Consider the following 17,289-nt stretch of genomic DNA (forward strand, 5'->3'; position numbering starts at 1 on the left):
ATGAAAGTGAACAAAGCTCCAACTACGAATTCCAAAAGGCAGATACTATTGCATGGTTGTCATCTAATGCAATACCTTATAGTTAGTCGCATACCAGGGGAGAATTGCTGGTTCGTGTCAGTGCAACAAGTCTACATACAGTGTTTGACATGTGAAATTGTAGAGCAGCATTGAAATGGCACTGTTAGATTACCCCCATACTATTGCCATTACAACCCAGTCTAGCTGGTATGGGCTCAGGTAATAACATACATTGTGGAAAATAACAATGAGGAATACGCAGCACCTTAACATTTGCATGGGCAGCTCGCACAAGACAAGCAGAAAACTGCAGGGTGAAGATAACCGCAGAGAAATCAGCAGGAATGTTATTATGGAACATTTCTTTATAAATCTTGCTGAAAGTCTGACATCTATCTCGGACAGCAAAGACTATGGTGTGGATTTCTTACTGTGAAGTATGTAAGAATTAATTACTGCTGCATATGACTTTTGTATGACTGTCGCTGCAGCTGCATTAAAAATTAATAGCTAAAGTATTCATTTTTGGTTTCATAATAATGCAGTTTCCTTCAAAAAATATTTCATTCAATTAAATACATATGTCATAATGCTGTAGCAGGTTGCACAATGAAATCCATTAATTCTAAAATAAATGCTTTAAATATATTAAATCTCTGTGGATGCTGTGCATGCGTTCACATTTCTAAGAATTCTGTTCATTGTGGAACAATGTGTATAGCACGCTGTCAGCTCTCACGGTGCCTAAATTGACAGAAGAATATTGGAGCAATTTCCTCTCTTTGCAGAATGCACAATACACCTATCTTTACAGCTGCCCACCACTTTAGTGACTTGAGTAAAAAGTACTTTTCTCAAGAACTAAAAAAATTAAGTGTCTTGAAAGGGGTAGGATATATAGGTATTTTTGTTAGATGAAATAGGTCTGCTTTTTGAGGGTAGTATTTGGCTCACTTTTGTGCCTGTGTTCTGCAATCTGTTAAGTAGAACTTAATATTACATTACCGTATTTACTCGAATCTTAGCCGCACTCGAATCTAAGCCGCACCTGAAAAATGAGACTTGAAATCAAGGAAAAAAAAATTCCTGAATTTTAAGCCACGCCTGAAATTTGAGACTCGAAATTCAAGGGGAGAGAAAAGTTATAGGCCGCATCTCCAAATCGAAACAAAGTTGGTCCATTGTAATATGAGACACAATTTAGTTCGAGTGAATGACGATACAGCTACAGCAGTTTGGTTAGAGTCGTAAGCTTAGCAGTTAAGCATTACCAGGTAGCCATTGCTATGCGTCAGGTGCTCTGTCTGTATTTATACGGGTACCCTTCCTTTTCCACGTGCTTCGTCTGGTTTGAATTGATTGCTTATTTTTCTTTGATCTGATAAGCGCAGTTTTCTTTGTTATAGGTGTTTACATCGCTCTAAGCTGAAAATGCATTACTGTACTGTGTCATGCATTGTGTGTCGCATTCTGATAGTGCGTGTTTATGGCCTGTCGCCGCTCGCGGCATGGCTTGATTTTGTGCGCGCTACTGCCGCTTACAATAAAAAAAAGAGAGGAATCATCTCATTAGCGAAACAATAGCAAGAAACTGCTATTTGTTGTTACTTACACTGCTGCTTTCTTTGGTAATGATCAACAAGAATTAAATAAGACTGCGTATGATAGATGATGTTCTGAACGAGAGTTTAGCGAAAATTTTTCTCAGTTTGGAAATCTTTGCAGGCGCCTCTTTAGTACATTACATTCTGCACAGAAACTAGTCACCTTAGATTTAAAAATCTAGTCAGTTGCCGTGCTTCATTTCTGACTGTATCAGTATTCAGCATAAGAATAATACGAATATAAACATGACATGACATGACATGATATGTATATTCTTCCGCGTTTGCTGTTGTCTCACTCTAATTTCGTAGTTTATTAGGCAGACAGGATTTAAATGAGATAGCAGCAAACATGAAACAATACATGGCAAAATGTTTATATTCGTATTATTCTTATGGTGACGATAATACTGCATGTGATTCACAATTTATAAAAGTTCCGATTAGCAACTATCTCTTCTCACAGATAGGAAAAAAATTCAGAACGTAGAGTTGGCCATATTGACAAACATCCCAAACAGTCCTGCCAGTCGGATTTTCGTAATACATTGAAATGCTGCTACATTCGAAGAGGAACAATACGGAATTCGTATTTACTTCGTTGGATAACGTATGAAAATGCAGTGGTCGAAACTTGGGGAGGAGGAAAAAAAGCTAGTCTTCCACTTTTTATTTTTTTAATTTCCTGACGCAGAGGTTTTGGTGCCAGGATTTATTATTGTGCCTACGAAGCATGCCTGTGTAGCGCTACATATATTTGATGGCAGAAGTAAGTTGTGGTGGCACCCACCAACATTTTTCAGAACTTCCGCTTGCTTTGTACTCGATTCTAAGCCACAGGCGGTTTTTTGGATTACAAAAACTGGAAAAAAGTGTGGCTTAGATTCGAGTAAATACGGTACATCTGCATAATCAGTCCATCTTTTTAGCAGGTAACACATTACATTCTGATATGTTGAAATGCGAGTGGTATAAGAAGACAAGTAGTATGAAATACAGAGGTAAAATTCTGGAGCAGTATGATGGAATAAAGTTGGCTTTAATGGGTTTTTAAAGCTTTTTGGATATGTGGTAATTTTTTTTAGAGTGGGGACAACAGTATGTGTAAGGTAGCCTTGTATGTGCTATAATGATTGAAGGCCTGTAACTTACAGAGTTTTCTGTTTTTTGTTGCAGATAATAATTTATATCCAGAACTGTTTGGTGATACATTTCTTCTCTATCATTATTTATACTGAAACACTGAGGGCAAAGTGTTTAGAAAGGTGTTTCTTGCCATTCAGATAAGAAAAGTTTTCTGTTGTATTATGTAAATTAAAAAAAAAAATTTTTTTTTGAGGTTGTCAGCAGTTGCCCATTGCTTAGTATTTCATATGGTCACATTTTTATATTTGAAAATTGACAAGGCAGTTATAAAACTATCTTCCATTCTGATGAAAGTGTTTTGTTGTGGTCTGTGTTTTGTTTTTGGTAGCTTTCTTTTGAAACTAAATAAATTTTGTGCAGATATTTAGATCAAAGTTTACAGTGATATTTTGTAACCACTGACATTTTTAAAGTTCAAAATTGGGTCCCATTCAAAAATACTCCCTGTTCAAATATTTAAATGCATGATTCATGTGCTGGTCACAAAGCAAGTATTGGTGTTATGTACTTCCTGTAATCTCCATTGGAGTCAAATCAGCAAATTTAATATTGTATGCAGTGAAAGGAAAATTTTGTTCTAATGAGTGTAGCAGAAAGTATACTGAAAAATAAATTTTCACTTTGTGGCGACAAAGTAATAAAGGATGAAACTTTCCTGATGATCAGAAGAATGTGGAATTATGTGCACTCATCATGGTACACACATTGAGTTTTCCCTTGTAGGGAAGGGTCTGCAACGGTTTGCTTATTTGCATTGTATATGTGGTTGATGATATCTATGATTATAAACTCAAAATACTCCAGTCCAGAAACTGATAGTTTGTTCAGTATGAAATTAGTGAATTGTCCATTCCTGAATGATAGGTCTTATCACTTGGAGGGAGTGAAAGGTTTCTCACAATTCTAACATAGGCGGTGTTATCATTTAACATACAATTTTGGTAAATAAGAGAAGTAAAATGTTACAATAATGGAACTAATACAGCTACACATAGAAACAACTGGCTCCCACAGGACGGCACACAATGTACAGTGTCTGGCAACAGGGGAAAAGGTAACAGGAAAGTCTCTCATGGCCCCAGCTTGAGAGATAACAGGGTACAATGAAAGATGAAAAAAGAGAGAGAACTTAACAGAAGACATTTAAAAACATATGAAGTTGTCAAAGATCCAATGTGAAAATGAAATTTGTAATAAACATTGTAATAGAAGCTTCAGTAGTCAGTCTAGTCATTATTCCTGATTTATCAGCTGCCTTCTCTAACAGATAGAATTCAGGTTTCCAAGTCTCATCTGTTAAGTGTTTTATTATTCTTTTGCCTTCTGTTTTGTAGGCCCTCCTGTGGTTTTTAAGAGGTAACTACATAATGTACTTTCTTCTGGCTATTGCCTTTCATTTAGCAGACAAAGAAACACCCTGGTTCAGAGGATGCATAATTACTTTTAGCGAGTGTGTTTACCGTATTGAGTGCACAATTTTTTTTGTAATGAAATAACATTTTGGGAAGTTTCATGAAATTAATGTTCATAGTTTTGTGAAACTGCATTATCTTTGGAAGACACTTGTGTAATTAGTGAGAAGTTTTATTGCATTCGTTATATAAAACTTGCTGTAAAATACAGTCAGGCTGAAATTTATAGAATTGATAATTTTGTCAGTAAGTTGATGTAGGTTGACCCTCTAGCGACCACTCTAACAACATTTTTATTTTTATGAGAAATTAAACAGTTGTGTTTTTAATGGTTTCTTTTAACTGATAGAGGTAGATGAGTAACATGAGTATTGGTTTAACTTTCCAACTTGGTTGAATTATTGCTGGATGTATAGTTAAAATTTATTTGCTTGATAAATCTCTTGTGGTACTAACTAATTAGTAGCTTTCTATACTGGATAACAGTCACATATTAACAATTTTTCTTGTGAAAAGTGCCGTCTTTAGATTAGGAATTCAACTGGAAAAAAGAGGAAGGCAGCGTTCTGTGAAATGCCTGTTGGTGGTGTTGATTTCACTGTATGTTTTTAGAGAATATCATGTTTGATGTGGTGTAGTAAATTGCAAAGTAGTTATTAAAATTTTGTGGCATGAAGCAAGGTATATGTTGCATGTTGTCTTAGTGGCTGTTACACCTAACAGTAAGCGGTCACTTCATAGAAGTTTGGCTTCATTAGATAAGTAAATGTGACCCATTGTGGCCTGCAGTGTCTGCTCATATTTACCTTTTGATTAAAAAGTAATTGAGTGTATTGTAGTATACTTTTCTTAAATGACAGCACCATTTATATTTTTTCAGATAAGTAAGTGTATGCAGCAAGCAACTGGCCTACTCCGTGCCCTTGTCATTCTCCTGTCCAGTGTGTATGTGACTACTGGACGGAGATATGATAAGGTCTTGGGATAGGCGAAGTCAACTGTAAACCAGCAGTCAGCTTATAATTGCAGTGTAACAATGGAACTGATCTTAGTAATTTTTTAGGTTAACATTAACTTTTTATCTCATTCAGTCTGTAAACTGTATTCTAGCAGGATTCTGTGCCAGTTAACTTAATAAATACAGTTCGTTATAATGACTTTTGCTCCATTTGATTAAATAATTAGCACAATTCCTTCCCTCACTTTCCTGGAGAATCTTTCTGTTCTACTTAAGTTTAGTCATGTAGCCTAAATAAAAACAAACTTAATATACAGTAAGACATGTTCAAGCTTGAATTTGAATTCTTTGTTAATATGTCTGTTGACCATTGTATGTTTGTACTGAATAGTCTTAAGCTACATCTACACTATGCAGATGTGGATTGGCAAATCCTTACCATCATGCCAATATTTTATTCGTATTCAAATGTCGAGTAAATTGATTTTGTAACAGGTCGGATAGTGTTCGTGACAGTTTCATTACCTTGATACATTACAAATTGATCTTGACAAGAAATTTTGAATCTCCATATTGTAGTGGTCACTTAAATTCTTTATGAACTGTCTGATCAAATTTTGCAGCTAAAATAACTTTATTGGATCTGACAAATGCAGAGTAGTCCAGTCATCATGTTTTGACTGTAACTGGGTGATCATATTAGTGCCATGCAGAGATTGGCATTTGAAACTTTTGAGGAAATGTGTGTCAGTTACACCATGAACAGAATGCAGTTAGCCTGTACTGGCCTAAAAGATTGACAGATAAGTTGTGTAACCTTAGTTGACAGATAAGTTGTGTAACAATAGGAAACTATTAATGAAGTTATTGATTTTGTTTAATTTTTGAACATAAAAAGCATGTCATCTGTAGTAGTGATGAACAGATTATACTAGTGAAATCCCTTAGCACATACGGCACATTAAGAAGCAATGCTAATTATGCTAAGCAGAGAGAATTTTGTGACGAGTTAAGTTTCCGTACTGGGTCCCCCATTCCTTACTCCCACAATTTTTTTTCATATAGTCTGGCTTATTTTCAATATAATTTCTTTACTTCTTGTATTGTAAACTTCAGTAATAAAGAGTGAATGTAGTGTTTGTTTCTTTTTCCACCTTGCAAATGAACTGTCTGCTGAGAAACAGCTTTTAAAATGTTGTAAAGTGTAGCTCAGCATTTTTAATATGTTTAAGTGGAACTGCAGTATATGGAGGAGACCAGTTTTTTTATGTAATTTTGCCATTGCACTGCTGCAGAAAAAATCTTTGGTTGCTACGGTAGGTACTTCATATTCTGCAAAAAGCCTTCTTTCCTTTGAACCGGATAATTTACTGATATTTAATGAAGAGTTTGTCATTTTTCTTCATTGTGTACTGACTGACAAGACAACAAATAGGCCATTAAAAATTGATTCCCAATATAAAATATCCCATGAATAACATATTAAAAATCAACAACATTGTATACCAGGTTTCCTTCATAAGAGGTGTAAGGCATGTTTGGTACCACTCTATCTAAAGGACATGTAAGATTCTTCCTTAAAAATAGTTCTGTTTGTAACAGGAAACAAACTGATGCTTTCCCTTGACACAGGGTGTCACACAAGACATGATTACCAGTTTTTGTTGGACTGACTCCAACTACACATTACAAAGACAAAATTGCTACAATTATCTGCTGAAACACCAGAAAAAATGCACCTGGCACCTTTTAGGAGGGACACACTACAAGTTCTTAAAATCTGTAAACTAGCATGGAAAGCTTCATTACATAAGGCTTTGTACTTGGATCAATAATACAGTTTAGTTGATTTGAGAAATAACCTGATGGAAATTTTAGGTAATTGCTATTTTGAGTGCTGGATATGCAGAATGCTTATTTATGTAGTCTCCTTTCTGTTCTTTCAATACAGTGTAGAAGGTTAGGAAAGATGAGCATTAATGGCAGTGCACGGTGCATAAATATGTAAGATTTATTGATATTCTTCCACACTTGTCATTACAATTTAGTAAGGGCACTGTAGACCTTACTTTATTATTATTAATCACCACCATAATTAATATGTAATGTCTGTTCTTTGAACTACTGGTAGGAGAAACATGAGAACAGCCCTGGAAAGTGAGTGATGAAACGGTTAATAGCATCCACCAGCATATTGCTTCTTTTGAGTAGAAATAGTCACGGGTTAAGAAGATGAAACTATAATATTCCTCTCTGAGGAACTAGATGCGAGTAAAATTTTCAGTTTGTTCAAAGAGGCTTACCCAAAACTTGTGGCATATTATGAAAAATACACAAATTTAATACAGACTTCAATATTTCCTTTGGGTATCACTGCACGGATACGTGTAACACCTGAATATACAGGTAAAATGAAATACCTGGAAATGGAAAAATGAAAATTAACAGAACCAACAGACATTAGAAGTATTGAGACTAAAGTGAAGAATTTACAAACTTTAAAATCATTTCCACCAATTGCAAACACATTTTGTGAAAGGAAGAAAAAAGCTGAGGAGGAAAGCCGAAAGGGTTTGGAAAGGAAAACCATATGTATGGATTTCGGCAAGAATCTGCCTCTGCCCAACATTACTGTAACTAATGCTGTATACTATAGACATCAGTTATCTATGTATGCTTTAAATGTCTGCTGTTTATCAAATGCAGAGTGTATATTTTCCCTTTATCTTGAACGTGTTTAAAAAAAAAAAAAAAAAAAAAAGGTATGACATCTGTTCATTCATTTTGTTTCAATTATCTTGACATAACTGTGACAAATCTTGATATGTTTCGTGAGTAATGTTCTGGCCAAAATAAGAATACACAATTACTCAGTTTTTGCCCAATTTGGTTTCAGTAGAGAGAAAATTCGACACCGTAAAATAACATTTCCAATAAGAAGACATTCTTATTTGGAATGTCATAAAAGCATGGGGCTTATAAACCAGAAAGCTCAAACAGAAGTTCCCGAAGATTGTATGGAGGTGTTCGCAGCAGCTTGGTCCAAGTGTTCACCAGTTACAGTTGGTGAAGCTACATCTGAAACCTTTAGCCAGTGAGCAGCATTCCTGACTACTTTCTACAAGTAGAAGTGTCTTTTCGTACAGGTCCAGTTAGAGAACTAGCCATAGATGGAACTCGCCCAAGGCTTGTCAGGTTCAGGATGACTTATGATGGAGCATGTGAGATTGAAGCTCCGAAATCTGCTCATCCAGCTGAAGACTCCAATAGACTAAAATTTGATGTGCCCATGTTTTCTTATACTGGTAAGATTGTACGATAAGCTTCAAATCTTATATTCGTTTACTACAATATAGTTTGATTCTTTATATATTTTCTGACCTACCCATCTGCCCTGAGAAATACCTCTATTTGCAGGTTTTGAAAAATTTGTCAGCAGCCCAAGAAATATTTTGAGTCTTCCTGTGCTTGAAATTCTCAGGATAGGTGATGTACAGCTTTTTAAATATAGTTTGATTCTTATTTCAAAAGGAAAAAGCAATGCTGTTGCCACTTTTCAATTCATACACTCGAGCCCCATCTTCCATTGAATAAGGTACTCTTATTCAAAGTCAAAACGAGTCGGTACAGAAGCGTGAATAAATTTTCAGTAACATTGTTGTATATTTACAGAATATTAATTAAGGTTTGTAATGTTGCAAAATAACTGTAAAGTCAAGACATGATTTAAAAAGAAATATTATCTGTAAAATTTATAGAACTAGTTAGTATATTTTGCAAATTGTTAAATGTTAGTTTGTGTAAAGCAGTGTTCCAGTGGTGTTTCTGAGTAATCATTTTGCCAAAGCTGCATTGAAACAATCTGAAACTGTACAAATGGCTCATTTTGAAGTTGTTAGAATTTTTACATGCTGTTGAAGCAGTTTTTGTTGATTTTGAAAACTCATTTGCTGAGATTGACAAATCTTACATTAAGTATTATCCCATGAGTTACACAGGTTTTGAGGACACTCTTGCTTTCTAGATTGTGTGGTAGTGTCACTGACTGCTTGGAATTATGCAGCAATTATATCAGTTATTTATGGTAATGAAAAGTCCTTGTGGAATGTAAATAATTTGGGAGCAGAGGTAACAACTATTCGGTGAGTTCTCTCTGCTCCTAAGTTATTTAACCTAATATTTCTTTGCTTGAGCATGTGCCAGCATTTTCCAAATTCCTTAAGGACCAACTAACTCATTATTTTAATCAATTAATGTAGTCACAGATTAATGTATGTCAGATTCATTTATAACTAGCAGGCTAATGTATATGATCTTCCACGCACTAGCAAGTCTTCCTGAGAAAATAAAGGAAATGTACTCGTGAACCTAGTGGTAAACTCATCTGTGAACTGGCTTGTTTTATTGCACATCTATGTTGATAGTTGTCTTGAAAACAAATCATAATGTCTTTTTGTATTGTTAAAGAATGTTGATCTAGAAAATGATAGTCTGTCCTAAGACTGGGTACAGGGGTATGTATCAAAGGTATAACACTCTGCGATTTGGGTCACGGCTACTAAGTAATTCACAGTTGTTTATAGATTAGTATTTTATATGTTCTGCCTTAGCTCTTTCCCAAAGAGCTTAAAATTTAATGATAATTTAATTTATGGATATTGTCAGATAAGCGTACTTTAGCTACTTGCTAAAAGTATTGAATATAGGGCACTCTTCCTTCTTCACTACTTTATCCAAATGACATGCTTTGTGCATTTTAGTTGTCCCATGCACGAGGAAGTATGTTGAAATGAGAATTTTACAAGGGCAGTTGTTAATGTGAACAGTTGTTCATATTCAGTAGGAAGACAGAGACGGAAAAAACCAGAAATAGAAATACGGCAACAGTCTAACATCACGGGGAAAAGAAAAGTCAGAATACTTCAGTAAGCGCAATTGGTGATTGGCATGCCTGACCCTCTTTGAGCGAAAACTGCAGTGGTGGGAATACCATAGGAACAAGGTTACTTGTCAGATTGGTGGAGGAACTTGGAATAATGGAAGATTGCTTTGAGTCAGTCCTGAGGAGGCAGAGTGTGAGAATAGCACACAATCTTTTAGATCAATAAATACTGTGAAATAGCTGCATTTTTAGGAACAAGATGGGTATAAAATAACTGTACAACAGTTGACTTATGCCAACTGGTTTTAACTCTGTTCTTATAGAATTGTTCAACTTTATCCAGATGTGGTGGAAAACCCTTACATTGCCAGGCGTGTCCTCATATTTTGTTTAGTATAGTTAGTATCTATGGAATGTAGTTGAATTAAGTCAGGTGATGCTAAGGGAACTAGATTAGGAAATGACACTTAAAGTAGTAAGAGTTTTGCTGTTTGGGGAGCAAAAAACTGATAATGGTCGAAGTATGGAGGATATAAAATGTAGACTGGCAATGGCAAGGAAAGTGTTTCTGAAGAAGAGAAATTTGTTAACATAGAGTATAAATTTAAGTGTCAGGAAGTCGTTTCTGAAAGTATTGGTATGGAGTGTAGCCATGTATGGAAGTGAAACATGGACAATAAATAGTTTGGGCAAGAAGAGGAATAGAAGCTTTCAAAATGTGGTGCTGCAGAAGAATGCTAAAGATTAGATGGGTAGATCACATAACTAATGAGGAGGTATTGAATAGAATTGTGGAGAAGAGGAATTTGTGGCACAGCTTGACCAGGAGAAGGGACCAGTTGGTAGATGATGATCTGAGGCATCAAGCAATTACCAATTTAGTATTGAAGGCAGGGTGGAGGGTGAAAATCGTAGATGGAGACCAAGAGATGACGACACTCAACAGATTCAGAAGGATGTTGGTTGCAATAGGTACTGGGAGATGAAGAAGCTTGCACAGGATAGAGTAGCATGGAGAACTGCATCAAACCATAAGGAATAAAGATTTCCTGTAAGACAAAAAGGAAAATTTATCTGTCAACGAAGAATAGCTCCAATGCTGATGATTTAACTAAATACAAGGAATACTGTAAAATATTAAAAAAAGTAATTCAGACATCTAAACAAATGCACTACGAGAAGAAGATAGCAATGTCAGGGAACAAAATAAAAACAATATGGGATATAGTGAAAGAGGAGACTGGTAGAACCAGAAAGGAACAGGAGCAAATAGCACTAAGGGTAGATGATAAATTAGTAACCGATGGGCATAGTGTGGCAAATCTATTTAACAAGTACTTTATATCCGTTACTGATAGAATGGGATAGTCAGGATCAGTAAATAATGCCCTTGAATATCTGAAACTAGCCTTTACAAATAGCTTCAGGTATATGAATATGTCACTCACTTTACTAAAAGAAAGAACTTCCATAATAAAATCTTTAAAAACAAAGCATTCTAGTGGTTACAATGAAATTTCAACAAAGTTAATTAAGGCATGTTTTTGTGAGTTTAGTACAATTCTATGTTCCTTGTGTAACCAGTCAATTATAACTGGGACATTTCCTGACTGGCTGAAATATGCAGATGTTAAGCCTCTATTCAAGAAAGGGGATAAAGAGATGCCATCAAACTACAGACTGATTTCAGTTTTGCCAGATTCTCAAAAATTTTAGAAAAAGTAATGTACAGACAGCTTCTCAACCATCTGTAGTAGTAGTAGTAGTAGTAGTAGTAGTAGAAGTAGTTTATTCATCCAGAGACAATGAACATGGCATGGATTTCGTCAAAAAATACATAGTGTGTGTGTCTATATATATCTCATCATCTTTCCACTCCCGGGATTGGAATGACTCCTTACCCTCTCCCTTAAAACCCATATCCTTTTGTCTTTCCTTCTCCTTCCCTCTTTCCTGACGAGGCAACTGTTGGTTGCGAAAGCTAGAATTTTGTGTGTATGTTTGATAGACACACAAAAAAACACAAACATACACACAAAATTCTAGCTTTCGCAACCAACGGTTGCCTCGTCAGGAAAGAGGGAAGGAGAGGGAAAGACGAAAGGATTTGGGTTTTAAGGGAGAGGGTAAGGAGTCATTCCAATCCCGGGAGCGGAAAGACTTACCTTAGGGGGAAAAAAGGACAGGTATACACTCGCGCACACACACACATATCCATCCGCATATACACAGACACATGACATGTGAAAATGTCTGCTTGTGTCTGTGTAAAATGCATACCCCCACCATTTTTAAAAACACTTCGGCAATAATGTGATGCTAAATTAAACTTGCTTATATTTATGAGACTTAATTCACTGGCCTTACACCAGTGTTCAGATAAACAAATACAAGACATCAGCAAGATTATTTAAAGCTACTTCTAGATCTAGTACTTTGTTTCTGAGGCATTGAATATTTTGACACATTATCCTGACTGTTTTGCAAGTATTTTTTCTTTTGTCATTACCTGGTAATGTGCTGCTTTTTCCATAGTACTTGTGACTTATCTGCAAATTTTCTTGCTGATTTGTCACAATCTTTTCCTTTTCTTTGTCTGGTGCCATAAAAAATCCTTACTTAATGATGTAGATGTACCTTGTCTTTGACTCCTCCTTAGGCAGTGTTGAGTTGCTGCAACTGTTGTTGATGGTTTTGTTGCTGCTGCTACTGTTGTTGTTGGTTCAGTTGCTGCTGCTGCTGCTGTTTCGGTGGTGGTGGTGGTGGTGGTGGTGGTGGCGGTGGCGGTGGCGGTGGCGGCGCTGACAGGATTCTTCGTGCTGTTGCTGCCTTTGATTCTTTTATTGGCACTATTTCTGTTGGTGGTGGATCTGTTGTTGTAGTATCTGTTGGTTTTGCTGTTGTTTCCGCCGAAGGTTTAGTTGCAGTTACTGATTGTGGTTTGACCATTTGTGGTAATTTTACTGCTGCTAACGGTGATGATTTTGTTGTTGCTGTTGCTTCTGTTGTTGTCGCTACTTGTGATGAACCTGCTGTTATTGATTTTTGTGGTCTTACTGTTACTGTCGTTGATGGTGCTGCAGGTGTTTGCTGGTGCCTTTTTATTTCATCCAATACTTTTTGTGCTACAATTTTCTTCCCTAGGCCATTCAAGTGAAGGCCATGAGAAGTGTGGAATCTCCGACCAATGCCACTAATATCAACAACACAAACATTTTCGAATTGACTGCATATACTGGAAAACTCTCATTAGCAGCACTAATCTCTTTGTTCACACAAGATCAGCGTGGCAGATCATAGCGATGTGGAATGTTGACAAAGAGAATGTTTGTATGAGACAAAAGAGCCAGATGCTTTTTCAATTCTGAGCAGGCTTTAGAGGTTGCATTTTTATATACATCGTTAGAGCCACCAAACAAAGCTACAAAGTCTTTTGAAGTCAACTTGATAATTTCATCCATGTAAACATTCTTAATTACCTCCGAAAGGGAAGCCCCCAGGCTTGACATAACTTGTAGATTTCACAACTGATGCCTCATATACAAGATAGGCTATTCCGCGCCCGTGGCTATCAGCTAGAATGTGCAGTTTTCCCATATGATTATGTACTTTTTGCTGTGACCTAGGCATATGTTGACATGAATTGTGCGTAGGCCTATTCAGGGGGCAGCAACGGCTGAAACATGTACCTGCGTATTTTCAAATATATTTTCTGAAGTACTATCATCACTTATTTCGCTTAGCGCTTCGTATCTGTTTCGTAATTGAATAGGTGGGTTTAGTGTGGCCCTGTAGACATTGGTATCATATTTCTGACCACAAATTACATATTATCAAGAACACAGTTTGGATTTCTGAAGGGTTCTGATATCGAAAAGGCTATTTACACATACAGTGAAAATGTACTTAATTCATTAAATAACAAGTTACAAGCAGCAGGTATTTTCTGTGATTTGTCAAAGGCATTTGATTGTGTAAACCACAACATCCTTTTAAATAAATTAGAATTCTATAGTGTCACGGGCAGTGCTGCAAAATGGTTCAAGTCATACCTCGCTAACAGGTAACAAAGGGTGTCAGTCCAAGGGACTAGTGAATTAAGTCGTCGTCAGAATGGGAAGAAATTACATGTGGTGTCCCATAAGGATCCATCTTAGGGCCATTGCTTTTTCTTGTGTACATTAATGATCATCATCAATTACAATGCCAGAAGCAGAGTTCGTTTTGTTTGCAGATGACACAAGTATTGCAATAAATAGTATGTTGAGTGTAGTTATAGAAAGTTCTGCTAATGATATTTTCATGGATATTAATAAATGGTTTAAAGCCAACTCACTGACATTAAACTTCGAAAAGACTCACTATATGCAATTCAAAACCTGTAAGAGTTTTCCACCCAGCATATGCATAAAGTATGAAGAAGAGCAGATAGAAGAGGTTGACAGTCTTAAATTCCTGGGATTACAACTTGATAATAAATTCAGTTGGGAGGAGCACACCACAGAACTGCAGAAACGCCTTAACAAATCTGTATTTGCAATTGAGTGTTAGCAGACATAGGCGACATAAAAGTGAAAAAGCTTGCATACTTTGCCTACTTTCATTCCATAATGTCATATGGTATATTTTAGGGTAACTCTTCAAGTCAAAACAAAAGTTTTCAGAGTCAAAAAGCGTGTAATACGTATTATTTGTGGAGTAAGCTCACGGACGTCTTGTAGAAACCTCTTCAAAGAACTGGGTATACTAACTACTGCCTCTCAGTATATTTACTCCTTAATGAAATTTGTCCTAAATAATATATCTCTTTTTCCAACAAACAGCTCAGTTCATACATACAATACCAGGAACAAAAATGATCTGCACAAGGACTTAAAAGCACTTACTTTAGTTCCAAAAGGGGTCCACTACTCAGGAACACTCATCTCCAATAATTTGCCAGCAAACATAAAAAATTTAGTTACAAATAAAGATCAGTTTAAAAGGAGCCTGAAAGACTTACTAGTGGCCAACTCCTTCTACTCCATTGATGAATTTTTTTAATAGAAACAAATGATGTATTGTATATATTCATACTATTAGTATTGTTATTTCAGCTTTTTTTTAAGTGACATGTTCCACATCCAGGAGGATCTCCTCAACACGGATCTATGGAACCAAAAACTAATCTAATCTAATCTAACCAGTCTCAGGACTGAATACAACAACAACAACAGTTAGGATCTGTTTTCCAGCATATATAGCACTAGACATGTATCGAGTTTCAATCTGTAACTTGAATGCAGATAGTTAGATTGTGTTATGGTCAGTAGATGATTTAAAACTTCTGTACACTGGGTAACGAAATTTCTTTTTGTAGTGGTATCTTCTATGGAAGTGATAGTTAATCTCACTATGTGAGTTCTTCAGATAATTGTAGTATTGTTGAAATATAACTAATATGAACTACTGCTGTATAATTAACATTAAAGAGAAAAATTATGATCTAACCAAAATTGCTGGCTTGAAAGTTGATTTGCTTAGAGTAAATGCTGAACATTTCTGCTAAAAATATAATTTTCTGTGTCTGTTTTATAGATATGATTGGTCTCTCTTCTGTTGGACATATCAAACAGAAAAAACTACCCATATCCATGATTCTATGGGTGCAACAGCTGTTTTGATGAAAAAGTTTCAGTGTGTATACACAATAAATGTCATAACTCCTTCGGGAATCGGAAATTTGCGAGTATGTGGTTAATGGGTGGGGGTCATAATGGTGTGTTGAATGGGGAGTTGGGTCTGATGTAAAGTGTATCCACATGGTTGATATGGTTAAGTCAAGTGTTCTAGAGAAGCTGAGCGTCCAGGTTCAAGTCTGTCTGACATACTTTCAGGTATCGCCATTGCATTGCCACAATGCCATGTGCAGCTGCAGGCTGTTATTTCCTTCCTCTCTTTCCCATCCCATTTCGTGTCACCCGAATTATTCGTTTGTTTTTTGTGTACCCTTGTGAAAGCAGCAACAGTATTCTGAAGCATTGATTTCTACGCAGTTTAAAACGTAATACAGTAGAATGCAGATGAAAGTAAAACATAAAACAGTATGTTCGGATTAAAATTGTAGAAACTTAATACCATCTTGAATAAGGTACGTATCTTGTGTATCAGCATGCAGTTTTTAATTCCGTAATTATTACTACTACTGTTGTTGTTGTTAATCTTGGTGACAGGCATATTTTGCCAGTACTGTGTGTAATTTTTTTTTGGTCAGAAGTGGGAGGTAGGTTGCTGGTTCCTATAAATATGTAGAGGAACAGGTGTGTGTGGTCTTTGACTGTAGGATAACTCTAAAAACTACTTCAAAGACCCTCTTAGTATGGTTTGTTACAGAGATTATGATTTTACCTTATCTTTCATAGTTCTGCCACACTTGAGGTTTAATTCTGTATACGGAAACAGCATGTTTAATTCAGCTGTGAGTATGTGTTGATCTATTTTCAGAATTATTAATTTTTGAAAATCTCATTTTATTACTTTTGGAGTAATCACCCCTATGTGCAAACAAAATCTTGCCACCAAATCGGATATTTGATACATGTGAAAAATTAATCACCAGTAGCGTACTGACTAAATAAACTACAGAGTAAGGTGGTGCACTGCTTACTACACTGGACTTACATTTGGGAGGACAATGGTTCAAATCTGCGTGCAGCCATCCTGATTTAGTTTTTCTGTGATTTCCCTAAATTGCTTCAAGCAAATGCAGGGATGATTCCTTTGACAGGGAATGGCCAACTTTCTTGATGGGACTGATGGCATCACTGTTTGGTCCCCTCCAACTAATGCTTCAGAGGTTATGAAACTTTAGTATAAATATGATTTATGTGTAGTATGATATATGTTTGCCATTCATAAAGATGGCAAATTTCCAAGCTGTTGAGGTTTGGATACTGTTTGATAAGTGTCTTTTGAGTATCTCAGCTTTTAACGCAGTTGTTCACCCCTTTGATTTATTACATTTGAATTGGAGAATTCATCTAAAATTTTTTCTTCTCCGTTATTCATAAAGGTATGTGCAAAACGTGCAGTACTGTTCTACTCATTGATAAGAACGAACAGTGATCTGTGAAAATATTTGTATAGGTTATATTCTGTATTTAAAAAAAAAAAAAGAAAAAAAAAAAACCACAACAAACACACACACACACACACACACACACACACACACACACACGAGAGAGAGATATGTTCTGACACACACTTTGCTCTTCAAAATTTAAAAGT

At 35.9% G+C, this 17,289-nt stretch overlaps 1 protein-coding gene across 10 annotated transcripts in view; it reads left to right on the plus strand.

Annotated features, from left to right (window-relative positions):
- LOC126094558 (F-box/LRR-repeat protein 7-like) overlaps positions 1–3,951 on the plus strand; it is an 87,647-nt gene extending 83,696 nt beyond the window's left edge. For 4 of the 10 annotated variants that reach the window (XM_049908999.1, XM_049909001.1, XM_049909002.1 and 1 more), the window contains exon 11: positions 2,802–3,950. In XM_049908999.1, the coding sequence (XP_049764956.1) occupies positions 2,802–2,863 (62 nt within the window). In that variant the 3' untranslated portion in view covers positions 2,864–3,950. Of the gene's footprint in view, positions 1–2,801 lie in introns of all 10 variants that reach the window. The other 6 variants (XM_049908998.1, XM_049908997.1, XM_049909000.1 and 3 more) reach the window with 5 other exon arrangements.
- Positions 3,952–17,289: the final 13,338 nt, after the last annotated feature.

Source organism: Schistocerca cancellata, chromosome 8 (genome assembly GCF_023864275.1).
Source record: "Schistocerca cancellata isolate TAMUIC-IGC-003103 chromosome 8, iqSchCanc2.1, whole genome shotgun sequence".
NCBI lineage: Eukaryota > Metazoa > Arthropoda > Insecta > Orthoptera > Acrididae > Schistocerca > Schistocerca cancellata.